Below are 27,601 nucleotides of genomic sequence, written 5' to 3'. Positions count from 1 at the left end.
CAATTAGGTGCTCATTTTGATGAATTCCTGGGGGCTGAGTGGGGACAACCGGAGAGCAAAAAATTCCTGGGATGTTATAGTTTGAGAAGACCTCTAACCTTTTGTGGATTTACCTCCAGAAAACCCACCAGGTTCTTGGAGAAGATCTAAGGAAGATTTTTTTATTGAATCCAGCAAGGGGGAGGGAAAATAATCATTATGAAATAAACCCAGAACATTCTCTATAAAAAAGACCTATTTTCCAATAAAAGGTAATTTGCCAGAAAACTAACAAGCTGGGGAAAGGGGAGTTCCTCCTGCCCCAACCCCCTTCAGTCCTCCTGTGTCACCTAAGGTTGAGGGGAGAGGGAGGACATAGTAAACAATGGTTTAGGATCAAAAAACATATTGAGAACACTGAAACGAGAGAAGGGAATAAGGCTTTAGAAGAAAAGAAAAAAAAAAAAGACTATACCACTGGAGAAACATTGGTGAAGGTCTCAGCCCAAAGATTAGACCCACAAAAAAACAGACTGAATTTCAAGACTGTAGATTAGTTCCCTTTCTCCACCTCTTTTTGCCACATCAAAAGTGCTCCAATATATCATGAGTGGATTACGACTAAAAATGACGCATGCGATGGACTTGTGATGAGGAGTCCAGAGGAATTTAATTTTCTTTCCATTTTTAATCTCCTATTGTATTCTCCCTTTGTAGAATTCAGATTATTCAAACGTACATCATGAGAATAATGTTATGGTTTTCTTTTCTTTACCTTTCTGTTGCCTTTTTAAATCTTTTTTTTCTCAAAATATTTTATTTATTAAAGCAGTTTTAGGTGTACAACAAAATGAGAGAGATACAAATTTCCTTTTCTGCCTCCAAAAATGCATAGCTTCCTTTATTATCAATGTCAACTGGAGATAGTACATCAATCAGAATGATATACTTAAAAAAAAAAAAGGATAAACCAACATTGAAATATGATAATTAACCAAAGTTCATAGTTTACCTTAGGGTTCACTGTGGGTGTGTACATTCTTTGAGTTGGGACAAATGTATGAAATGAATCCATCAGTCATTATAATAGCATACGGAGAACTTTCACTGTCCTAGGGAACATTTGTGTAATACCTATCTATTTATCTTCACCACCGTCCCTGGTAACCACTGAACTTTTTAGAATCTCCATAGCTTTCCCTTTTCCAGAATATCATATAAGTTGGAATCATATTATATGTAGCTTATTTGGCTTATTTTACATAGTAATATGCACTTAAATTTCTTTCATGCCATTTTATGATTTGATAGTTAATTTATTTTTAAACCTGAATAATATTGCATTGTCTGCAAGTACCACAGTTTATTTATTCATTCACTTGCTGAAAGACATTTTGGTTGCTCCCAGGTTTTGGCAATTATGAATAAAGCTGCCATAAGCAGTAGTGTGCAGGGATTTGTGTGGACACGGTTTTTGACTCCGGTGGGTAAATACCAAGGAAGGTTACTTCTAGACTGTATAATGTGTTTAACTTTGTAAGAAACCAACAAGTGTCTTCAAAGTGGTTGTATCATTTTGCATTTCCTCCAGCAATGAATGAGAATTCCTGTTGCTCCATATTCTTTTTTTTGAAGATATTTTAATTTATTCATTTGAGACACAGAGATGCAGAGAGAGGGAGAGCATGGGCAGGGGGAGAGGCAGAGGGAGAAGGAGAAACAGGCTCCCCACTGAGCCAGGAGCCCGATGCGGGGCTTAATCCCAGGACCCTGGGATCATGACCCCAGAGAAGGCAGACGCTTAACCATCTGAGCCACCCAGGCGCCCCACTGTTGCTCCATATTTTTGCCAACATTTGGAGTTGGTAGTGTTCTGTATTTTGGCTATTTTAATAGGTGAGTAAAGTGGTGTCTCATTATTTTAATTTGCATTTTCCCGATGACTCAGGATATCTAGCATTTGTGTGTGTGTGCTTATTTGCCATCTGTACATCTTATTTGACAAGGTCTTTGTTAAGACCTTTAACATGAGTTTCTCATAGAAAACATTTATAACTAATCTAAGTCTACTTTCAAATAACACTACCATTTTATGAGTAGTGTGACTACTTAATAAAAACCAAATAATCTTTATTTCTCCCCTTTATCCCTTTATCATTGCTGTCATTAATTTCACTTATATATAAGCATACGTAAGCATATATATACATATATATACACACACACACATTCAGTGTACATAATCAATTACATTGTTGGTATTATTATTTTGAACAACAAACTGTTATCTGTCAGATTGATTAATAATAAGAAAAATAAAAGTTTTTATCTTACCTTCACTTTTTCCTTCTTGGATGCTTTTTCTTTATTTATTTAGACCTGAGTTTCTGACCTATATTGTTTTCCTTGTTTCTCAGATTTTTAATGTGGGAAACTGATCAAGATCATGGAAATAAAGTTCACAATATTGTGGAGCCCCCCTGTGACTGGGTCTTCTTAGAACTTTTAACTCTCAGTTCATCAGTTACAGTTCAGATTTCCCTGCCTTTGCACTGGTGCCTATGGTGTTTTCTGTCTTTGGGTCTCTGCTAAGGTAAGCCAAGACTCCCTGTTTGCCTAGCCCTCTCTGTTCATGGGGAGGTAGTTTGCCCTATGTCTTCCCCTCTCATGGATTTAAAGAGTTGTTGATTTTCTAGTCTCTTTGGCTTTTTACTTATTAATATGAAGTGGTAGATTCTAAGCTCCTTACATATGGAAACAGAAACCAGAAGTTCTTTATCTTTTTATTCTAATCTCTGTGAGTTCTTAATTGCCCTTTAGGCAAATAAATTTGGAGAAGGGATGAGGTGAGTCAAACAAATCCCTAGTCAGATTTTGTGCCATCCCTCCTGTTTTGTCACCCCAACCCAGAAAACCACCTGAAAGAAACCTGATGCTTCACATTCCTAAACTCATGGAGGCTCTGCAGGGAGAATTTGCTTGCTTGGTGATTTCTCTCTGCAGGTTGTTTCAATTGTCCATGATGTACTAAGTTAGATATCCTTTCCAGATTCCAAATTTTTTGCTGTTTTATATACTGTTTTGTAATCTTTGATTTTGTGGATATATCTTTCAATACTGCTTTGTGGTATTTTGAAGGGTTTCAAATAGGAAACTAGCAAATGTGTGTGTTTTATACATTGAATTAAAGAGAAACCCTATTTTCTCTTTCAAGTAAAAATTGCTTTCTTAACCAGAAAACACTGTCTTCTGCAACACTTTTCCTTGTGAGATTAATTTGCAATTTTAATTTATATCTTCTCCATTTATCCTAGTGTTCTCTTGTCACCATCTTCATTTCCTTCCATCCTTCAAAATTCTCTGAAATGTAAAATGGTTATATTTAACTTAATGTGAAGAGTAATATAATGCCATCTCAATTGCTTATCAGCATAGCACTGTTGTTAAAATCTATGAGCTTTAGGGGCGCCTGGGTGGCTCAGTCGTTAAGCATCTGCCTTCTGCTCAGGTCATAATCCCAGGGTCCTGGGATCGAGCCCCGCATCAAGCCCCCCATAGGGCTCCCTGCTCAGCGGAAGCCTGTTTCTCCCCCCCCCCCTTGTGTTCCCTCTCTTGCTGTGTCTCTCCTGGTCAAATAAATAAATAAAATCTTTTTTAAAAATCTATGAGCTTTAGAGTTATATAACCTGGATCAATCAATACCTGCAAACCTACCTATTCACAGTGTAACTATAGTTAAATTAATCTACCTCACCACAACTAAGCATTTCTTTTTTCTTTTAATGTAAGGAAAATATTTGCCTACATTACAGTGACAGAGCATTTGAAAAGTTATTCAGTAAGGAGTCTGACTCCATTTTGTAATAAGCATTCTGGCAGCTTTCAAGCCCCTTCTCCCCCTTCTTCTGCAAGTTGGTAAACTAACAAGAAAGCCGGGGAGCGCGCTTCTTTGGCACAGGTGTTAAGTTCACACTTCACAAACACCCTGCCTCTGCACCTGAACCTTTCTCCTTGTTTCTCCCTGCAGCCACTGTAAGGCCCAACCCCCTCGATCTGCCTCCCTCAACCTATTTCCAACCTTCTCTCCTCAGAAAGACTTATTATGTAAACAAGATGTCCATTCGTGCCCTCTTGGTATATTTGGTATCATTAGTCTCAACACCCAATTCAAATTAACTTTTGGAGTTTGCCCCTGCCTTTGTTGGGGCAACCCCAATAGTAGTACATTATCTAGCTTATTCGTTTTCTTTTTTCCAACTAATATTCATTGAGTCCCTATTCTCAACCTATGGCCTAGTCCCTATTCTCAACCTATGACTTATAATGTACAAGAGAATAAACCCTAGCCTGCTCGAGCTTATAGTTGAGTGAATGCTTCAAAACACTGTTAAGATTTAAATAGGATTTAAATTATTCAGCAAATTGCCTGAAATGCTTTATTGTGTCTGTGTAACATTTTTAATGACTTGTGCCATGCAAGGTGTTACAATGACCTCTTCTTTTTAACCTTTGGAATCAATGATTGTCTCATTGTTAACTTGCTTAGACCATTTTTTATGTAACTCTTTGTTCAGTAGGGAAGAGAACTATTAAACACATAGTTGGCCAAATCTCCTTGATTTAAACCTTCTTACATTCTACTTAAAAGAAGTATAGTATTCTGTGAGAGCGCAACTAAATAAGGAAGTCAGCATAGTGAAAAATATATAAATATTTTGAGAAGGTCAGCATAAGTATATGTGCAGTTTAAATGAATTACTTTGGCTGCTGTGAGAAAAAAATAGAGTGGGAAAAGATGAAAACAGACAAATTAGGGATTTCCTTTCCTCTCTTCTTTCCTCAGAATAAAATTAGATTCTTAAAGCAAAAAATTTAATGAAAGAAAGCTGGGGACTGAACGATAATTATCACTCCAATAACAAGTGAGAGAAAAAAAACAGTTAAGTACAGAGAAAGGAAACAAACAGGAAGAAGCTATCAAAGTTGAACTTTGAGGAGTGGCTAATGATACAGAGACCAAGATAATGAAGACAGAGAAACCTATTAGTTGTAAACACAAGTGAGTGTATTACATTCAACGAGGCCTTAAATCTGTCAATTTGTTAATTTCTATAAGGAGACAAAATGAGTGTTTTGTTTGGGGTTTCCCACAAAATTGAGCTGAAGACAAGGACTTGGTTCCAAGTATTTTATTTGGAAGGCACTTCCAGGAAACAATGTTGAGGGACTGGAGAAAGGGGAATGGGTAAAAAGGAAAAGCTAATAGAAGTTTCCATTTTCAAGGATGTCGTGGTCCATGTAAGCTTCATACCTCCAGGACCTCATGATAAATGTACAGAATTGCTCACGTTCTTGGCTTTAAAAAGGGCAGACCGATACTGTAGAAGGAAATACAATTTAGGGCACTAGCAAGATCTGCTCAATTGCAGTAAAAAATACTTGGAAAACCAGCCAGACATAATTACTAAATATGAAAATAAAATTAATGAGAGAATAAAAAGTTCAGAAAGGGACATGAATCTGTATATGAACATGATTATGTATATGTTTCATCAAATTGTCATTTCAAAATGCAGAGACAGGTGGAATTCTTCAGGAAATATTTATCCCACATTTTATCCTGAGAACTATTAAACTTATCCAAAAGTATAATTTCATAGCATGAATACTGTATGAGTTACCCACATTGAATACTGCCCTAATGCTCAATTGGTTACAGATTTACTTGCATTCTCTTTCTTCCTTTCAAAAAGTAAATATAAAAATCTGTTCATATTTTAGATATTTCTAATATGAATTCCTTTTTATCATTCTTCTATGATATAATTTTTGCCTAAGTCAAGAGCTTATAAATAAAAATGTCTAAGATAAACAGTAAATTTTAATGGACATAAATAACTAGGTGTTCAGTGACAGAAAAGTATTTTGTAATTTATGCTGTGGACTTGTGGCAGCCTTAAAGTTTATATATTTTATACTTTAAATATTTATGTCTCTACAGTCAAGAAAAAGTTAAGGTTGGAGTAAATATATTTACTCAAGTTTGCCGATAATAACAGTAATAAATAATGGATGTAGTAAGCTGAGTATAAAACCTGCCCAAACGCATAAGACAATGGACCAAGTATCCCTGTGTGACTTGCTACTGTTTGGAAGCTAATTCGAACCTCAAGATGTCATTTTTCATTTATTCTATTAGAATCCAATGCTTTGCATTTTCAGATAATAAATATTGCATGCTATGTATTTATGTTTTAATTTAAAAACAATCCCTCCCCTTAGCTATTGAGCAAAATTATTGCATAAATTCACAATTGGATACTTTATATATTATTTGGAAATTTTTGTAGTAGTTTTTTTGTAATATTCAAATCATTAAATGTTATTAGATAAAATTGAGTATTTTAGAATTACCTAATCCATAATATACACTTAGGGTGATCTGAACTACAAAATATGAACAATGAACAAATTATGGAGTACTTCAGATTTCTCCAGCTGGTTTTTATACCTCAGTATATTTTTGAAGTTCTGTAAAATGACATTGTGAAAAAATATAGTCAAATATGTACTCTGTAGTTACAGGTATGGGTTTGTTCCATTCATATGTTTAAAGTCATTTAATAGTCCTGTATCTTACTTGTCTAAGTAATTATATAGTATAAATTGATTTATAATAATAGCTGTAAATCATTTAGTTCTGTAGCAATTTCATATTGATAAGAGAAGAACACTTGGCTGGAGTGTTTGCTTTAGATACATAGAATGTAGTTGTGTATATTCCATTTTTACACATTGTTTTACACATTTTTACACCTTGTTTTTCCCTGGTGACATATTAGAAATCTTTTAATTAGTTGGCCTTTTGTCACTTATAATGTCACATTTTCTTTCAGTCTTATATTTACATGATTGTAAATTTAGTCACAATCTGTCACACTGAATTCCTTTTTGGCACTGTGGCACTGGGAGTAGGCTAATATCCTTCAGGTCAGGAAAGAGTTGTCCAAGCCCAGAGCAAAAAAAAAAAAAAAAAAGAAAGAAAAGAAAAGAAAAAGGGGTCTAACCTCTGTGTGATGCTGATTGTGTGTTCATCTCTATTGCTTTAGGTTAATTTCTGTTTCTCTAGGTCTCTCTACTTTTGTGGCTGTTGCAATTTACTTAGCCATTTCTATCTTTGAGTTGTTCTTAAATGGAGTGAAGGAGAAATGGGAATATCATTTTCCTCTAATGTGGTGATATTATTTATTAGCAAGCTTGGAACTGCACATGAATAAATCATAACATTAGCAGAAACATCACTGCCGCAAAAGTTAGGTGCTAACATCCTTTGCTTAACACATTGATTTTTTTTTCTTTCATAATATTTAAGAAGAATCTCTATAATACATAAAAGTTTCCCCACTTGAGAAGCTAATAATTCAACACAGTAGCAAATAGACTCTTCTCACAGTTGATATCAAATAAAGCCTTGCATTTTTCTTTCTTTTTTTTTTTTTTAAGATTTTATTTATTTATTTGACAGAGAGAGAGCACAAGTAGGCAGAGTGACAGGCAGATGAGAGGGAGAAACAGGCTCTCCGCCGAGCAGGGAGCCGGACGTGGGGCTCAATCCCAAGACCCCAGGATCATGACCTGAGCCGAAAGCAGCCGCTTAACAGACTGAGCCACCCAGGCGCCCCAAGCCTTGCATTTTTCTTGTAAATTTCTAAATAAATAAAAATTCACCCAATGTTCAAGTTCTGCAATTTGAATTACTGCAAACTCTTGGTTGAGTTAACTACTTTCAGAAGCAGACAAGTCTTGGAATGCTACTTAATTAACAAGAAGTATCCTTTACTTTATGCATTGTTGTTAGTACATGCTTAGTTTTATCAAGCAATCTGTTAAGGTAAGATTTTCCTTTTCAATACAAATAAATCATTTCAAAGATGTTAAGTTAATTTTCCTATTTCCTATTGATTTTCTATTTTCTTTTTTTTCAAAGATTTTATTTATTTATTTGACAGAGAGAGACAGAGCGAGAGAGGCAACACAAGCAGGGGGAGTGGGAGAGGGAGAAGCAGGCTTCCCGTGGAGCAGGGAGCCCAATGCGGGGCTCGATCCCAGGACCCTGAGATCATGACCTGGGCCGAAGGCAGAGGCTTAACGACTGAGCCACCCAGGCGCCCCTCTATTTTCTTTATTACACCATAACTATCACTCTGATGGTTATAATTTATTTATTTCTCCTGTTTTGATAACAGAAGGTAAATTATTTGCCACTATTTAGAATACATATGACAAATACCATTGTTATTTGCACACCATTAGTTCATTTTCTACTGCATTCAATCTTTGTTCATAAAGAAAGGAAAGACATAATTCATACTGTGCTAAATGTTAATAACATGGGAATTTATTTTAAAATATAAGAAATCTGGGGAACAGTTGCTTGAGGGAAATGGTACATTTCAGAAAGAGTATGGATAACATGTTAAAAAATAAGAAAGAAGTATTAAAGATGCATATTTTTTTTCTTAAAGATTTACTAATTTATTTTAGGGAGGGGGAGGCACAGAGGGAGAGGGAAAAAGAGAAGATGCACACATTTGTAATATTAAAATTTCTAATCATCATTAGAGTCAATGAAGAAACATAAGTTACCATGCATACATTAGAGTTTATTTGATATTATTTATGCCATCAGAAATGCATGCGTGCATTCATTCATTCACTCACTCATTCATTCAGTAATTAATGTATCTTCATGCACTACGTTTAAAGTCTGCACCATGGGCAATATAAACTTCTGTAGCACAAATTAAATTTGGTGGAAGTAATGAGCTACAATCTTCTCTGCTCATTCTAAATACTAAAAGGACTACAAAATCACATATATAAAAAGCTTAGAATGTAGGATCACCTGAAATGGGTAAAGGCAGAATTTTCATTGTTTCTTTCTCACAGAATCACTGATTATATCTTAAAACTTTTTTTTTTTAATTCAGATTTCCTCAGTTTTACTTGTGCTCGTTAGTGTGTCTGTGTCTGTGTCTATTTTTAACTCTTCACAGTTTTGTCACACTGCTGTTTTATATATCCACCACTACAGGCAAAACAGAATGTCATCAGCACGAGAATCCCTCCTGTTGTTTTATTGGAATCACATCCACCTTCCTTCCCCTGCCCTGTTCCTAACCCCTAATTTCCCTAGTTATATCATCGTCTTCAGAATGGTGATCTTTAAAAAATATTATATAAATTGAATCATATAATAGGTACCATTTTGGGACTAGCTTTTTAAACTCAGTTAAATCCCTAGAGATTCATCCAAGTTTTTGTTTATATCAGTAGTTTGTTCTTCCAATTTCTGAGCAATATTCTGTGATATATAAAGAAATGAAGTGTACTACGCTTTCTTTAATCATTCACCCATTGAAGGACATCTGTATTGGTTCTAGTTTGTGGTTGTGAACATTCATGTACAGGTTTTTGTGTGAACCTAAGTTTCCATTTCTCTGGGATAATATGAAGATAGAGTACAGTTTCTAGGTTTACAGTAATTTTATGTCTAGGCTTAAAAAATATCTGCCGAACAGGTTTCCAGAGTGGCAGTACTATTTGATATTTCCATTAGGAATGCTTGAATGATCTAGTCTCTTTGCGTCCTCACCAAGGTTTTGCAGTGTCATTATTCTTTATTTGGATATCTAATAGAAGTGTAGCAGTATTTCATTGTGGTTTTAATTTTCATTTCTATAATGGTGTACATTATTTTCATGTGATTATTTACCAATGGTATATCCTCAGTATAGCATGTTATATATTTTCCCATTTTTTAATTGGAGTGTTTTTTATTTTTTTTTTAATATTGAGTTTGAAGTCCTTTATATTTTCCATATATTACTCATTTGTCAGAAGTGATTAGGAAATATTTTCTCCCAGTCTCTACTTTACCTTTTCATCTTTTTCATAGGATCTGTTCTAGAGCAAAAATTTTTGGTTTTAATGATGTCGAATTTATCAATCTTTTCTTTTATGGATTATGCTTTTGATGTCTAGTCTATGAACTGTTTCCTAGCTTTAGAACAAAATATTCACCCTATATTCTAAAGGTTCTACTGTTTTGCATTTTGCATTGAAGTCTGTGAACCATATTGAGTCAGTTTTTGTATATGGTATGAAGTTTAGGTTAATGTTTATTTTATGGCTTACAGAAGTTAAATACTACCAAATTATTTGTTGAAAAAGCTAACTTCCACTGTTAAATTATTTCACACCTGGACCAAATATCATTTGGATATATCTGGAGGAGTCTATTTGGAGGTTTTCCATACTATTCTATTGATATGTGTCTGTCCCTATGTCAAAGGCAATCAAGAAGATTCTCTCCCTCTGCCCCTCCCTCGCCTCTCTCTCTAAAATAAATAATCCTTATAAATAATAAATAAATAAATAAATAATAAACAAAATCAATGTCTCAACATTTGTTTTATGAGCTGTAATTCAGATCCTGTTGTTTGATTGGGTTCAGATCTTATAGATTCTTGCTAATTTTCTGTCTAGCAGTTTTATCAGTCACTGAGTGGAAGGTGATGAAGTCCCTAACAAAATTGAAATAAAAAATATTTCTATTTCTATTTTTTAGAACGCTATAGGTTTTGCCTCAGGAATTTTGAGACTCTGTTGTTTATTTGGGGCATACTCATTTAAGATCATTATATTTTTTTCCAATGGAATGAACTTTTTTGTCATTATGAAATGACCTACTTAGTCTCTAGTCATTTTCTTTACTCTGTGATCTATCATATATTAACCTCACCTACTTTTGTAAAGTTTGCATTGTAAAACTTTCTTCATTCTTTTACTTTCAACTTACCCATGTTATTGAATTTGATGTAAGTTTTCTGTAAATGGTTTCTTGTCAGCTAATTAAAAAAAAAGCCTATTCTGACAATATCTGTCTCTTATTGCTGTATTTTACTATGTACATTTTTACATTTCAGGTAACTGTTAATATGTTAGAGCTTGATTCTGTCATTTTTATTATTAATTTTATGCTTCCCTTAGTCCTCATTCTTTTGTTTCTCACTGCCTTCCTATGGGTTACTTCGACATTTTTAGGATTACATCTTGATTTCTTTCTGGTGTTTGGGGGGCATATATCCCTATATAGTTTTATTAGTGATGCTCTGAGTATTAAAACATACATATATAAATTATCATATTCTACTGATATCAAGTTTCCATCACTTCAAATGAAGTGTGGAACCTTACTTCCTTTTAGGTGCCTTTACCTCTCCCACTTTTCTTTTTTTTTTCTTTTTTTTTTTTTAATTTTATTTATTTATTTGACAGAGAGAGACATAGTGAGAGCAGGAGGAACACAAGCAGGGGGACTGGGAGAGGAAGAAGCAGGCTTCCCGCAGAGCAGGGAGCCCGATGTGGGACTCGATCCCAGGACGCTGGGATCATGACCTGAGCCGAAGGCAGACGCTTAACGACTGAGCCACCCAGGTGCCCCCTCTCCCACTTTTAAATATCCTATCTCAAGGAACAAACGGTCATAAAGTATTTTTTAGCTCTATCATAAAATATGATTTCTACAACTCACAAGGTAAAGGTTGGCCTTTTTTATGTACTCATATTTCTGTTCTTTCTATTGTTTCTTTCTTTTATTTTTTTTGTTTCAAGATTCTTTATCATTTTTTTCTGTTTGAAGAACTTCCTTTTGCCAGTCATTTAGAGTATGGCCATCAGAAACAAATTCCTTTAGTGTTCCTTTGAATGAGAAAATCTTTAATTTCTCTTCATTCTAGAAAAACAGTTTCACCAGATACAGAACTTGCAGTAGTTAGTCAGCATTTAAAAAATGCCATGCTAAGTAGCATGGTCTCCGTGGTTTCAGAGGAGAAATCTCTTGTTCCTCAGATTGGAGTTCCCTTCTATGTAATGTCATTTTTCTCTTGTTGGTCTTAAGGTTTTCTCTTAGTCTTAGTTAAATATGTGTCTTGGCATGGATTTCTTCATTCTGCTTGAGGTTTTTTAGCTTTTTTAATCTATAGGTTTATATCTTTCTCCAAATTTGGGAGCTTTCTGCCATTATTTCTCTGAATGCTCTTTCAGAAACATTCTGCTTTTTTTCTGGGACATTGATGATACAAATATTGAATCTTTTGTTATTGTCCCACAAATCCCTTTGGCTCTATTAATATATTTTTTAAATATTTATTTATTTATTTATTTATTTATTTATTTATTTATTTAAAACAGAAAGCGAGAGAGATTGAGAACACAAGCAGTGGGAAGTGTAGAAGGAGAGGGAGAGGGAGAGGAAAACTCTGCACTGAGCAAGGAGCCCGATGTGGGACTTGATCCCAGGACCCTGGGATCATGACCTGCACCGAAGGCAGATGTTTAACCAAATGAGCCACCCAGGTGCCCTGGCTCTGTTAACATATTTTTTAAAAAACTATTTCTCTTTGATTGTTTTTCTTTGATTTTTAAGTTGGGTGAATTCTTTGGAGATGTTTTCAATTTTATTAATTCTATCCTATGTTATCTCCACCCTATTATTGAGCCCATCCATTGTTTGTTTGTTTTTTTTTTTCCTTTTTTTTTTTTAATTGGTTATTTTGTGTTTAAATTCCAGGATTACCAATTAGTTATTTTAACTTCTTTTTTCTTCCAAGTTTTTATTTAAATTCCAGTTAGTTAACATAGAGTATAATCTTAGTTTCAGGTGTAGGATTTAGTAATTCATCACTTAGATTCAACACCATGTTCATCACAAGTGCCTTCCTTAATACCCATCACCCATTTAACCTATCTCTCCTTCTACCTCCCCTCCAGCAACTCTCAGTTTGTTTTCTGTAGTTAATAGTCTATTTTATGGTATTCCTCTCTTTCTTTTTTTACTCCTATATTCATCTGTTTTGTTTCTTATATTCCACATATGAATGAAATTGTATGGTATCTGTCTTTCTTTGACTGACTTATTTCACTTAGCTTGATACTCTGTAGCTCCAACCATGTTGTTGCAGAAGGAAGATTTCATTCTTCTTTATGACTAATATTCCATTATATATATATATATATATATATATATATATATATATATATATATATAACAACAAACATCATTATCCATTTATCATTCAGTGGACATTTGGGGCTCTTTCCATAATTTGGCTATTACTGATAATGCTGCTAGAAACATCGGGGTGCATATATCCCTTCAAATCAATCCATTATCTTTGAAGAACATGGATGCAAAAATTCTCAACAAAATACTAGCAAATCAAATCCAACAGTATCATTCCCACAATCAAGTGGGATTTATTCCTGGGTTGCAAGGGTGGTTCAAATCAATAAACATGATACACCACATTTATTTTAACTACTATTGTGTTTTGTTTGTTTGTTTGTTTGTTTGTTTCATTAAAAAGTGAGAGAGCCTGAGCAGGGGGAGGGGCAGAGGAAGAGGGAGAATCAAGCTCCCTGCTAAGAAAGGAGCCTGATGTGGAATTCGATCCCAGGACCCTGGGATCATGACCTGAGCAGAAGGCAGACACTTAACCATCTGAGCCACCCAGGCGCCCCTTAACTACTGTTAAGTTCTTTAAATTTTTAATTTTAACTAGCAGTCTTTGTGTTTAGGTTTAATATGCAAACCTTAGCCTATTTTTTGGCCTGTGTTTTCAATGAAAATTTAATTTCAGAGGTTTGCATGGTTTGTCTCCTCCCTTCAGGCTCCCACTGGACATTTTGGTGCTGACTGAAAGAGCATAAGTTATTTTCCCAGATTGGCCCAACTGGAAGGGAAAGCTATTCTATGGTCTGTCGATTGAATAACACTGACCATGCCTGCCACTGATTAGGATGGAATGCCCCTTTGCAGTGTCCCCTGGCCACCATTTTTTTCTCCATGGAGGAAAGGAGTCTTAGGTCTGTGGGGACAAAGAGATATCATCGGCTTGACATTTGTTACAGTGTAATTTTTCTTGCCTGTGCCCCTAAGCTAGTCTGTGTTTTTTGGTTGAATAGAGTAGTCTCAGATCTAGCAAAAAGGCAAGCACTTCAACTGGCCACTTATTGTTAGCTGAGCTCCCTATTAATCCCCTGCCAGTGCTGATGGGATCAGCTGGTATTGTCAGTGAGACTCAGATTTGATCTGGGGAAAAAGAGCTGGGGAGAAAGTTGCTAGATTTGGAGTACATAATTCAAGCTTGATGGCCTTATTGTTTTGAGATAGTAAGACAACTTGCTCTCTTATTCTTCCAGCTACATTATCTCAAACCAGTTTCTTTCTTCTTTCCACTTTTCAGAGTTCTTCTTTAGCGTGTATTCTGTTATTTTTATGGTTTGGAGTTGTACACAGAAGAAAAGAGCAAGGAGATAGGAGTCTATAACATAATGTCTGGTCCAGAAATCCCAGTCATTTTTGAAAATACAAATCCCTAGGGACTTCCCCTATAGATTTGAATTAGCTATTCTATGCAGAGTGCCTTAGGAGAATCTGTATCTTTGACAAATGCCTAAGTTAAAGGGAAAATGATGAAGTTAGTAAAAGAAAAGTTAGTTTATGTTACGGTGTTTTATAGCAGAAAGAAAAATACAGAACTGAAGAGAGGTCAGTGTTTGAATAAGTTATGTAGCAAAGGACATTGTTTCCTGTAATAATTCCTGCCTGTCACACAAGGAACATCAAGGCTGTGTAATTCTTGTCTATTCACTTATTCAAGGAATAAGTACTTATAGGAGGCTTACATTTTTCTGACCATTATTCTACCACAAATCAGGACCTTAAAACAACACATTTATTCTCTCAGTGTTCTGGAGGCTAAAAGTCTGAAATCAAGATGTCAGCAAAGCCGTGCTCTCTGAAGGTTCTTGGTGAGAATCTGTTCCATGACTTTCTCTTACCTCCTTGTGTTGCCAACTGTGCTGGTATTCCTTGGCTTGTAGATACACCACCCCAATCTCTGCCATGGTGTTTTCCCTGTTCCTCTGTCTCTATCTCTTCTCTTAGAGAGATACCATTCATATTTAATTGGGGCCCACTCTAATGACCTCGTATTAACTTGATTACATCCTCAAAGAACTTCTTTTCAAATAAAGTCAAATTCACAGTTACCAGAGGTTAGGACTTCAACATATCTTTATGAGGGACACGATTTAACCCATAACAAAGAAATCTTACTCATAATGGAACATAGGTAATAATTAAAGTAGACTTCTGAAGTGGATTGTTATACTTAAAATACTGCAGAGGAATAAAAACCTTACCAACATATAATCCACACGTAGCCAGATTGTCTTTCAAAGAGAGTCATAAATAAATATTTTCTCAGGCAAATTAAAACCGAGTGAATTTTTCACCACAGACTTCCCTGTTTCTATATAAAAAAAAGGAATGGAGAAGGAGAAAGAGAAAGAATAAAGAGAGAGAAGGTAAAATTAAATCATATAAAAATGCTCAATCAAAACCAGAAAATACAAAAAAGAAAGGGGAGGGGTTATGTGGAGAAACAGAACACATGCAATGAATTAAAAAATAAATAAAAACATGGTAAGAACTAACCCAATTATATAAATATTCATTTTAAATGTGAAAATATAAAAATGTAAATGAAAGGACAGAGGTTATCAGCATGGACTAAAAAATAGACAAGAGCTAATTATGTTTTCTATAAGAAACCCACTTTATTTTTTATTTTTTTAAAATATTTTATTTATTTATTTAATTGACAGAGAGAGAGAGACAGCAAAAGAGGGAACACAAGCAGGGGGAGTGGGAGACGGAGAAGCAGGCCTCCCATCGAGCAGGGAGCCCGATGCAGGGCTTGACCCCAGGACCCTGGGATCATGACCTGAGCTGAAGGCAGATGCTTAACCACTGAGCCACCCAGGCACCCCAGAAACCCACTTTAAAAAGTCAGCTAAGTTAAAAATAAAGAAATATCTATCTATCTATCTATCTATCTATCTATCTATCTATCTATCTATATATCACGATAACACTATATACTATATCAAAATTAATCTCAGACAAAACAAACTTCAGAATGAGGGAGACTAGTGAAGAGTAACATTTTATAATGATAAAGGGGTCAATTCTTCAAGAAAACATAAAAGCCCTAAATCTATATCTACCTAACAACAATCAATATACACAACACAACAAATGACAGAACTGAGACTAGGAATAAACCACACTGTTATTTTTAGAGTTAAGACCCTTCTTTCAGTAATTGATAGATCAAGCAGGAAGAAAAATCAGTAAGAAAATAGTTACCCTGAACAGCACTATCAATAAACTTTATATGATTGGCATTTGTAGACTGTTCCATCCAACAACAGCAGAGCACATTCATCTCAGTACACATGGAACATTCATTAAGAGAATACATTAAGAGCCATAAATTACTCTTTGCAAATTTCAAGGAGAAATCATATACATTATGTCCTCAGACCTTAATAGAATTTGATATTATATATGTGTATATATATATATGGAAAATCTCCATATATTTCAATTAAATAGTACCTGGGTCAAATAAGTCTTTTTTTTTTTTATTAAAAGATTTTATTTATTTATTTGACAGAGAGAGAGATAGCGAGAGCAGGAACACAAGCAGGGGGAGTGGGAGAGCGAGAAGCAGGCTTCCTGCTGAGCAGGGAGCCCGATGTGGGACTCGATCCCAGGACCCTGGGATCATGACCTGAGCCGAAGGCAGATGCTTAACGACTGAGCCACCCAGGCGCCCTGGGTCAAATAAGTCTTAAGAGAAATTTAAAAATATCTTAAACTAGGAAGCACCTGGGTGGTTCAATCAGTTAAGTGTTGGACTCTTGATTTCTGCTCAGGTCATGATCTCAGGGGTATGAGATTAAGCCCAGCATGGGGGTGTGTGCTGAGCATGGAGTCTGCTTAAGATTCACTCTCTCCTTCTGCTTCTGCCCCTCCCCTCCCTGCTTGCATGCACTCACACTCTCTCTCTCTCACTCTCTCTCTCTAAACAATAAAAAATAAGTAAATAAAAATATCTTGAACTAAATGAAATTGAAAATATGATACAATTTATTATAAATTATGGGATTGAGTAAAAGCAAGAAAAAATAGAGTAGGTAAAGACATTCTTTGTTTTTGATATTTTTAATTTCCTTTTTAATTTTATTTATTATTTTTAGATATACAACATAGTAATTCAACATGTCTATATGTTATGCTATGCTATGCCAACCACAAGTTTAGGTACCATCTGTAACCATACAACACTATTACAATACCTCTGACTGTATTCCCTATGCCGTGCTTATTATTTTCATGACTTACTTATTCCATAACTGGAAGCTTATATCTCCAACTCATTTCACACATTTTTTCCGTCACCCATCCTCTGGCAACCATCAGTTTGTTCTCTGTATTTATAGGTCTGATTCTGTTTTATCTTGTTGTTGCTTATTCAATTGTTTTGTTTTTTAGGTTTCATATAAATGAAATCATATGGTGTTTGTCTTTCCTTTTTCTGACTTATTTTCCTTATCATAATGCCCTTTAGGTCCATTCATGTTGTCACAAATGGCAGGATCTCATCCCTAAATATTTTTTTTTTTTAAGATTTTATTTATTTATTTGAGACAGAGAGAATGAGAGACAGAGAGCATGAGAGGGAGGAGGGTCAGAGGGAGAAGCAGACTCCCTGCCGAGCAGGGAGCCCGATGCGGGACTCGATCCCGGGACTCCAGGATCATGACCTGAGCCAAAGGCAGTCGCCTAACCAACTGAGCCACCCAGGCGCCCCATCCCTAAATATTTTTTAAAGCATAATATCTAGTAGAAGACTTATATCTGAAATAATCCAATAATTTTTATAAATGAGCAGTTAAAGAATACACATAATTTTAAAAATAGGCCAAATATCTAAGTAAACACCACCCCAAAAAAGAAATACCACGGGCAAAAAACATACTCAAAATCTTCACTTTCAGTTGCATATTACAACAAAATGAGATACCACCAAAACTTATTTGAATCATTAAAATAAAATTTTAGAAAAAAAATGACGGTACTGATGGTGAGGATATAGATAAACTCATTGTTGGAGGAAATGTAAAATAGTGCAGCCACTTTGTAAGAGATTTTTCAAACTTTCTTCTAAAGTTAATCATAAGTTTCTCATAAGATCTAGTGTTCATACTCACAGGTATTTACCCAACTAATATCAAAACTATGTTGACACAAAAACAACCACAGAAAATATAAATATATATACATAGATTTACAGCAGCTATATTCATAATCACTCCAAACTGGAAGCAGCCAAGAGCTCCTTTAATATGTGAATGGGTATAGAAACAGAAACACATCTACACAATGGGATACCATTCAGCAACTAAAAGGAAAGAGCTATTAGGCAAACAATTATATTGAGTCTTCAATGTATATTGCTAAGTAAAAGATGCTAGTCTGATAAGACAACATTATTTATAATTCTATTTATATAATATTCTGGAAGAGCCAAAGCTATAGAAAGTGTAAAGCAATCAGTGCTTGCTAGGGGTTGGAGACAGGGGATTTGAATAAATGAAGCACCAGGAACCTATAAGGCACTGAAAGAATTCTATATTATTCTGTATGATTCTTTAATGGTGGATATATGACACTTTACTGTGGCAAAACCCATAGCACTGCACAACACAAAGAGTGGACTTTAATAAATGTAAATTAAAAAAATCATTGAGGAATGCAAGATGATACAGCCATTTTTCAAAGACATTTTGGATGTTTCTTACAAAACTAATCAGTTGCACTCCTTGATATTTATTCAAACTTATGAATTAAACTTATGCCCACACAAAAATCTGAACATTTGTTCATACTAGTTTTATTCATGTTGTCAATACTTGAAAGCAACCAAGATGTCTTTCCATATGTGAATAAATGAGCAAAGTGTTATATCCAAACAATGGAATATTATTCAGTACTAAAGAAATGAACTATCAAACTGTGAAAATATATGGAGGAACATTAAATGCATATTGCTAAGTGAATGAAGCCAATCTGAAAAGGGTACATATGACATGATGCAACTCTATGATATTGTGGAAGGAACAAAACTATAGAGACAGTAAAAAGATCAGTGGTTGCCAAGATTTGGTGAGAAAGATGGACAGATATGCATCCACATAGGATCTTTAGGGTAGTGAAACTGTTCTGTATGATCCTATAATGGTGAATATATGCCATCATGCATTTGCCAAATACACGGAATAGACACTATGTAGATTATGTAATGTAACTTAAACTATGTAAACTATGAACTTCAGGTGATAATGTGTCAATATACATTCACCCACTGAAACAAATGAATAATTCTGGTGCTCAATATTAACAGTGAGGGTAGATGTTCATGTGTGCACGTAGAAGTTATCTGCAAACTATGTAATCTCCTTAATTTTTTTTTTCTGTGAACCTGAAACTGCTCTAAAATAAAAAAAAAGTCTCTTTAAAAAAATTCACTGGGGAATGCCATAAAAAAGGCAGCATGTGTCAAAAAAGAAAAAAAAAAAAAAATCTCCCTGAAGGGTATGGAGAAAGATATTGATCTAAGAAACTGGAAATGAGTGGAATCTGAAATACTAAACCAAAAGGGAACTGCACATAAACATTGCATGATAGTTAATAAACTTTCATCTCCTGGGTACAGGTCAACAATTTTGATTCTGTTATACATAATACTGCAATTAATCAAGTAAGTAAAAAGATGGTTGATGGTGGAAGCGAGATTTCTCATTCCTGGAGTGGGAGTTTATAGATAAGCAAGAAGAGGAGGCTAGGATTATCCATGCGATAATGGATTACTAGAGTTGGAGATCTCAGCATGAATGCATGGTTAGCTTAATACAGACACAAATGATTACATATAGAAATATTTATAGACATGTAGATATACACAGGTAGGTAGCACATATATTTTCTTTCTCGCTCTGCTGAGGGAGCATAGAAGCACCAACACCCAGTAGCGAGGAGCACACCCATCATCCAGATCTTGGTTTCTAATACATTCTTCAATAGAAGGAGCCAGTTGATAATATGAACCCTTGTTTTGTTGTGACAAAAAGAGCACTTTCTATCTGGATTCCCATTAAAAATACATTTCCCAATCTAATCATGAGAAAAACCATAAACAAATCCGAGTTGTGGGATTTGCTACAAAATTTCTGACTGGTACTTCTCAAAATTAATGATGCCATCAAAAACCAGGAAGTCCTTGGGGAGCCTGGGTGGCTCAGTCATTAAGTGTCTGCCTTCGGCTCAGGTCATGATCTCAGGGTCCTGGGATCGAGCCCCGCATCGGACTCCCTGCTCGGCAGGAAGCCTGCTTCTCCCTCACTCACTCCCCCTGCTTGTGTTCCCTCTCTCTCTGTGTCTCTCTCTGTCAAATAAATAAATTAAAAATCTTAAAACAACAACAACAAACAAGGAAATCCAAAAATTTTCACAATCAAGAGCTGCTTAAGAAGACATGATGGGTAAATATATTTTGGTATACTGGATGAGATCCCAAAACAGGAAAAAGACAATAAGCAACAAAGAAAATCAGAATAAATTATAGAATTTAGTTAATAATAATGTATGAATAAGAGTTAATTATATCTTAATAACCTAAAATGTTAATCCTAGGGAAACTGGGTGAGGGATATATGGGAATCTGTACTATCTTCAAAATTTTCTAAAAATATAAAAATGTTCTGAAATCTTTATGTTAAAGAATTTATTTCAATTATAACATGGAGAATGAATTAGACCACAGATGAAGAGACAAAAGTTAAAAGACTCTTATAATAATCCATGGACCAGATGTTTGTGGTTTCTCCTGGGAATATACCAATAAGGATGGAAAATGGCAAACATCTTCCAGAAATATTTAGGAATTACAGTAAAAATGACTAGTTATTGATTTGGGTACAGTGTCAAGGAGTTAAGTGTTACACACAGATTTGGTGACTGAATGAATATTGGTGGCATTTATGTTTTAGTTGGGGTTTGATAAATCTTGAAAAATGATCTTTTAAAAACTGCATTCAAATGGTTGCCTTAACATTATGCAAGTTAAGGCAGACAACAGATTAATGTACTTGGCCAAGGTCTTTGGTTTTATAGTGTGTTTACAATAGATTAACCTCTGTCATGAACATGTTCAGATGATCCAAAATTGACATATTCAATTTTCCCTCACTGAGATGGTTAGCATATTTTAAAATTGCTTTCCCATACAAACTCGCATACATGGTTTCAATGTTTGAAACTTCTAGATAAAGATAAATAAAAAATTCAAATGGAATACAAAATTATTTTAATGTGTCTTAGAGACTCTGAGTATTCTTTCTGGATCTTATATGAGATAATTACAATAAATAATTGAAATGTTAAGCGATTCTACCTTCCCTCAAGTATAATGTTATATGTAGAAAAGATGAGGGGGGTAAATAAGACTGAGACTTTTCTTCCCTATATAGAGTAAGGGCACATGCCCCCTGCTACAGATTTAATAAATTCAGTGAATGCTATTTTTTAGTTTTATATATTGATCTTGTTTAAGAAAAAAAAAATGTCCTGAATAACATCAGATTTCATAGACATAAGGTGCATTTTCTGACCCAAACAAAAGCATCAAAACTCAATAGAAGATTATTTTATTGACTCAGTTAGTTATTTGAATCTCAAATAATGCCTCCAAATTATCTTTTGTCATAATAGACATTTCTGGCACAGAACTAGTAAAAGTGCACTGATGATATGATGGAAAAAATAAAACCTTCCTTCAATTAAAAAAAGAAAAAGCTATAAAGCTGATAATATCATTAAAGGCATGACTCTCATTTCCTGAGTTTTTAAAACTATTTTTGTTATCAGTTTTAGTGAAATGGATACATCAACAGTGCCACACAGATAATTTATATGTCATGATTCTTTGACAATAGCTGGACTTGCAGATGTGTTTCTTGATAACAGTACATTTTCGTTTTAGAGAGTGATAAGCTCCCTCTTGTAAAGCTGATGTCAGCAAACCTGACCGGTTTGATCTTCATAAGGTTATGCTTTGAAAATTAATGGGACAGCTACCTATAAAATCAAAATCAATTTACTATTTTCTACAGTGGGACAAAAATGAATTGTCCAATATAAAGTGTGGAATGCTATAAAGGCTGCAATCTCATCTCACTATTCTTATGTGTTGTTTTTTTTAATAAACTGCTCATGCTTTTTTCTTGCAGTTTATGACATCAAAGGGACTCTTCTGTAAAATTACAGCAATAAATTTCACCTTATGCTGGACAGATTTTATTTCTTTTCTCTCTGTCATCTTGTTTTGCAAATAATCAAGACATGACAAAATTGATTAAAAATTTATCTTTTCTTCATCAAATAAAATAACTGCTTTACTTAGTTAAAAAAAATGGCAGTGTAAAAGCAGAACTAAGTTTAGACTAAGCTGCTACTATCTAACACCACTCAAAGAGACGAGTGATATCCAGGTAAACCAAAATAGTTGCCTTTATGATCACTGAATACTTAATTCCTCGGAGTCCAAGATAAAGTGGATTTCTTTATTACCACTGGCATTTGGCAAAAGTTGTTAATCAGTTATAAAAAAATGCATTGTTTACTACCATCTGCTGCCACATCTGTTTTACAAATACATGGCTCCAAAGAGGAGATTATATATAGGTTGAATATAGAACAGATACTTCTAAGTGTTTCTGCTCTTAAACAGCTTATCAGAGATAAGACATTCAAGTAGTGGCATTTTTAATGTAATTTAATATAGTAGGTGACAAATATATAAATGGTTTGACTTCAAATATGATGGATTTAGGTCTACATTGCCACATTGAACAATTAATTCAATTCAGCTCAGTGGGTTGACGTTATGTGGCTCCTTACTATGTAAACATCTCTCCTGAACCAGAAAATCTTATGCAAAAATATAAACATGCATGTGAAAGAAAAATCTCTGTCCAAAGGCATGTTACATAATATAGGTTTTCCAAATATAAGATATATAGACAAAAGATTTTAGAATGCAGATGAAGTGATTATTTTGATTGAAATAGTCACGGAAGCTTAAAGCAAAATGTTTTATTTTAAAGCTAAGATTTTAATCATTTTACATGATGGATGAACCAAAGCACAGTGACTGAGTTCTATTCCAAAAATGACACATGGTTTACTTTTTTTAGAGTATAGGTGTTTGAACAAAATAATTATTATTTAAAATGCAAATATATAGCTTTGATTAAAATGATGGAAGCCCTTAGAATTTGAGTTTAGTTTTATACTTGAGAGCCAAAGAAACTGCAGTCCTATAGACATATTCTGACAACAGGGGTGCCTGGATGGCTCAGTCAGTTGTGTCTGCCTTCTGCTCAGGTCATGATCCTAGGGTCCTGGGATCCAGTCCCACGTCGGGCTCCAGCCCCACGTCAGGCTCCCTGCTCAGTGCAGAGTCTGCCTCACCCTCTCCCTTTACCCCTCCCCCTGCTTGTGTTCTTTCTGTCTCGCTCTCTCAAATAAATAAAATCTTTAAAAAAATATTCTGACAACAATAACTACTATGAAATTAGTTATTGTGTCAAATATTTTATCAACTACCTTATGTATCATGTCATTTAATATTTAATAAACTCTTATGGAGCAGGGATAATTAGTTTATGTTGTAGACCAGAAATCTGAGGTTTAGAGAGTTTATGTAGCTGATGAACCATCAATAAGCTAGAAGCCAGGGCTTTAACTCTATTTTATCCAAAGGAGGAACACCAAATACTACCCCATGGTTCAGGAAAAAAAAACATGTTTTATGTGTATGTTATGTGTTTGATAGTTTGGAAGATGTAGAAAGTGGAAGTTTGGAAACTGGCTAGGAAGAGATGATAATATTTAAGGGACCATCTGATAACAAATTGAATTAGAAATTTTCAGTGATATATTGGTTAACACCTTAAAAACAAGTGAATTTCTGTCTGACAAACAATATCAGATACATTGTGTTTTTAGTACTACTGTTTCAAACAGATGCCAAACAGAAGATAAGTAAGCGAAAATTATATTATAAAGTTAGAAAATTAGTTAGAAAGTTACACAAGGTGGCTCAGTCATTAAGCATCTGCCTTTGGCTCAGGTCGTGATCCCAGGGTCCTGGGATTGAGCCCATCGGGCTCCCTGCTCATCAAAACAACTGACGGCCAAATTGGGCACACACATGATTTTTGTTTCCTTATTTACACTTTACCCAACCAAGTTTTATGTTTGTTACTTGTGTTTCATGTGACAATTCTTTTATTCAGCAACAATTTCCATTGAAAATCATTTTTATTGATATTATCTTTGTAGATGTTATTCTATATGTAGATACTGAAGATATAATAGTTAACAAAATAGAAAAGTGATTCCTGTTCATAGAGATATTCCATTCTAATACTATCATTGGGACGCTCATGCACTTATTTATATTACACAATTAAAATTTTATCCTCATTCTTCACTAAGTAAATAAGAATCCCTTCCACTTTGGTATGATTTCACATTGTAATTACTAATTGTTGACACTAAATGGGAAATAACTAAAAACAAATTCTTTCTATATTCTAGCAAACATCCTCTGAACACTGAGGAAGATCATATATAGCATCAACTATAATGCTGCATGTATGTTAAGTGGCATCTCTTTCCTTCATCCAGTTACAAAAAGAGTCAGTAAGATTTAGACCACTGATAGCTAAGTGAGAACAAAGAATGGATGGCAGTGGTATCAGTCTCCAATGTCTCTTCCTTTCAAGGCATTAATATAAATTATTGCTATAATCTTTGCAATCTTTTTCAAGAAGATTATGTATAAAGATAAATATAATATAGAATTAATGTCTTCTCTTAAAACAGCACCTAGCGGTGATAGGTCTCTCTTCCTTTTGACTACTTCTCCTGTTACATAGTGATGTAAGATTTAGTCACAAAACATTTAAATACGGAGTTTGCAATATAGCAGCCCCAACCTGGACTGAGATTCTTCTTTTTGTTTTTCTGGAAGAAGGAAACCTACTTTGAATATTAATTTTCTCTAAAGGCTTTAGGCCAAAGATGTTACAATTAAAATAATAATTTATCTCTCATGCACCCTTTTCCTTCCTAAGACCCAGAGGAAAATAGGGAAATGTTTATTATTGTTTACTACTTGAAAGATAATTTAGTACAAATGAATAAAAATAAAATATTTCTATACCAGATCGTGATGACCACTCAATATTTAACCATGCATTTTAATGAAATGAAACATAGTTAATATTTGCAAAGAAAAATATCATAATGATATTCTGTATGGAAATTTTCATTCAGAGGATGACACCTACTTTATATTTTTCTTATCCTTCATAATTAAAGAGTAACAAAAAATTCTAAGAAATCCCTTCGAACAGCCACATGTAGAAGAATGAGACTGGACCATTTTTGTACACCATATACAAAGATAAACTCAAAGTGGATGAAAGACCTAAATGTGAGACAGGAATCCATCAAAATCCTAGAGGAGAACACAGGCAGTAATTTCTTCAACCTCAGCCACAGCAACTTCTTGTTAGGCACGTCTCCAAAGGTAAGGGAAACAAAAGCAAAAATAAACTATTGAGACTTTATCAAGATAAAAAGCTTTTATTATTTGCACAGAAAAGGCAATAGTCAACCAAACTAAAAGGCAACCTACAGAATTGGAGAAGGTATTTGCAAATGTTTTATCAGATCAAGGGCTAGTATCCAAGATCTATAAAGAACTTATCAAATTCAACACCTCCCAAAAAAATGAATCCAGTCAAGAAATGGGCAGAAGACATGAACAAACATCTCTCCAAAGAAGACACACAAATAGCCAATAGAGTCATGAAAAAATGCTCCATATTACTAGACATCAGGGAAATACAAATCAAAACCACAATGAGATACCACCTCACACCAGTCAGAATGGCTAAAATTAACACGTCGGGAATTGGCGAGAATGCAGAGAAAGAGAAGCCTTTTTACATTGTAGGTGGGAATGCAAGCTGGTACAGCCACTTTGGAAAAGGGTATGGAGGTTCCTCAAGAATTTAAAAATAGAGCTACCCTATGACCCAGCAATTACACTATTAGGTATTTACCTCAAAGATACAAATGTAGTGATCGGAGGGGCACCTGCACCCCAATGTTTATAGCAGCAATGTCCACAATAGCTAAACTGTGGCAAGACCATTGACAGAGGAATGGATGAAGAAGATGTGATATATATATATATATAATATATATTATATATATAATATATATACCATATATATGTAAATTTATATTTAATATATATAATAATATATAATATATAATAAAATATATACATATATAATATATACATATATATGTATATATTGCATATATGTGTAAATATGTGTGTGTGTATGTGTGTGTGTATAATCGAATATTACTCAGCCATCAGAAAGGATGAAATCTTACCATTTACATTGATGTGGATGTAACTGGAGGGTATTATGCTAAGCAAAAAAAGCCAATCAGAGAAATACAATTATCATGTGGTTTCACTCATATCTGAAATATAAGAAACAGCACAGAGGATCATAGGGGAAGGGAGGGAAAACTGAATGGATAGTCATCAGAGAGGAAGACAAACCATGAGAGACTCTTAACTATAGGAAACAAACTGAGGGTTGCTGGAGCGGAAGTGGGTGGAGGATGGGGTAACTGGGTGATGGGCATTAAAGAGGGCATGTGATGTGTTGAGCACTGGGTGTTATATGCAATTGATGATTAATGAACACTACATCTGGAACTAATGATGTACTATATGTTGGCTATCTGAATTAAAAGAAATCTCTTCAAAAACTACATACTTTGTTTTTAAGTTTAAAAAATCTTATTTAACAATAGGGAAAACTTTTTAAGCCTATTCTAAAGAAAACTGTATTTCATAATTTGATAGGTAATATCAAAATCTATTAGTGAAAAAAGGCTATACAATAAGAGGGATGCTTTTATTTTTATTATTATTTTATACAAAATGTTTCAGGCATGAAGAATACTAGATGATAAGAAAAAGCTATAAGGATGCATCACTGAAAAGAAAGACAGAAGGAGAACAACAAAAATCCTCCTTATCTATACATAATTAATGGCCAAGCTGTTGTAGCCTACTGTTCCTGATAAAAGAAGAGGTCATTTGTGTACATATTTTCTGACAGAATGAGGACATTCATGTTATCCCTGATTAGTTGAATAATGTCCTGTGGCGTTTTCTCCATTGATGCAACTTAGCAATGACAACCTCATTTGCTGTTCATCCTGACCTTCCTTCTTTCCTCTTACTACACCCCTCCTCTAACAGACTTAAAGCTATCAGTATGCTCCTAGCTCTAAAAATAAAATACAGTTGTTTGTTGTTTTTTTTTTTCCTGGCTTACAATACAAAAATGAGGACATTCTCATTAACATTCCCATATACATTTTGTTTTTAAAGCATGTGCTTTTCTTAAAAAGAAAGAAAGAAAGAAAAAGAAAGAAAAAGAAAGAAGAAAGAAAGAAAGAAAGAAAGAAAGAAAGAAA

The 27,601-nt window shown here is 34.4% G+C and overlaps 1 protein-coding gene across 2 annotated transcripts in view; it reads right to left on the bottom strand.

The window, feature by feature from the left end:
* Positions 1-3,274: 3,274 nt before the first annotated feature.
* TECRL (trans-2,3-enoyl-CoA reductase like) overlaps positions 3,275-27,601 on the bottom strand; it is a 187,484-nt gene continuing 163,157 nt past the window's right edge. Inside the window, exons 10-11 of one of the 2 annotated variants that reach the window (XM_035004900.1) lie at positions 15,250-15,359; positions 3,275-3,339 (exon numbers count right to left, since the gene is read on the bottom strand). In XM_035004900.1, the coding sequence (XP_034860791.1) occupies positions 15,283-15,359 (77 nt within the window). In that variant the 3' untranslated portion in view covers positions 3,275-3,339; positions 15,250-15,282. Of the gene's footprint in view, positions 3,340-5,337; positions 5,358-15,249; positions 15,360-27,601 lie in introns of those variants that run through there. The other variant, XM_035004901.1, reaches the window with a different exon arrangement.

The sequence above is a fragment of the Mirounga leonina genome, unplaced genomic scaffold, assembly GCF_011800145.1.
Source record: "Mirounga leonina isolate KUSES-001 unplaced genomic scaffold, KU_Mleo_1.0 Mir_129, whole genome shotgun sequence".
NCBI lineage: Eukaryota > Metazoa > Chordata > Mammalia > Carnivora > Phocidae > Mirounga > Mirounga leonina.
This window is presented reverse-complemented; position numbering and strand designations above follow the sequence as displayed.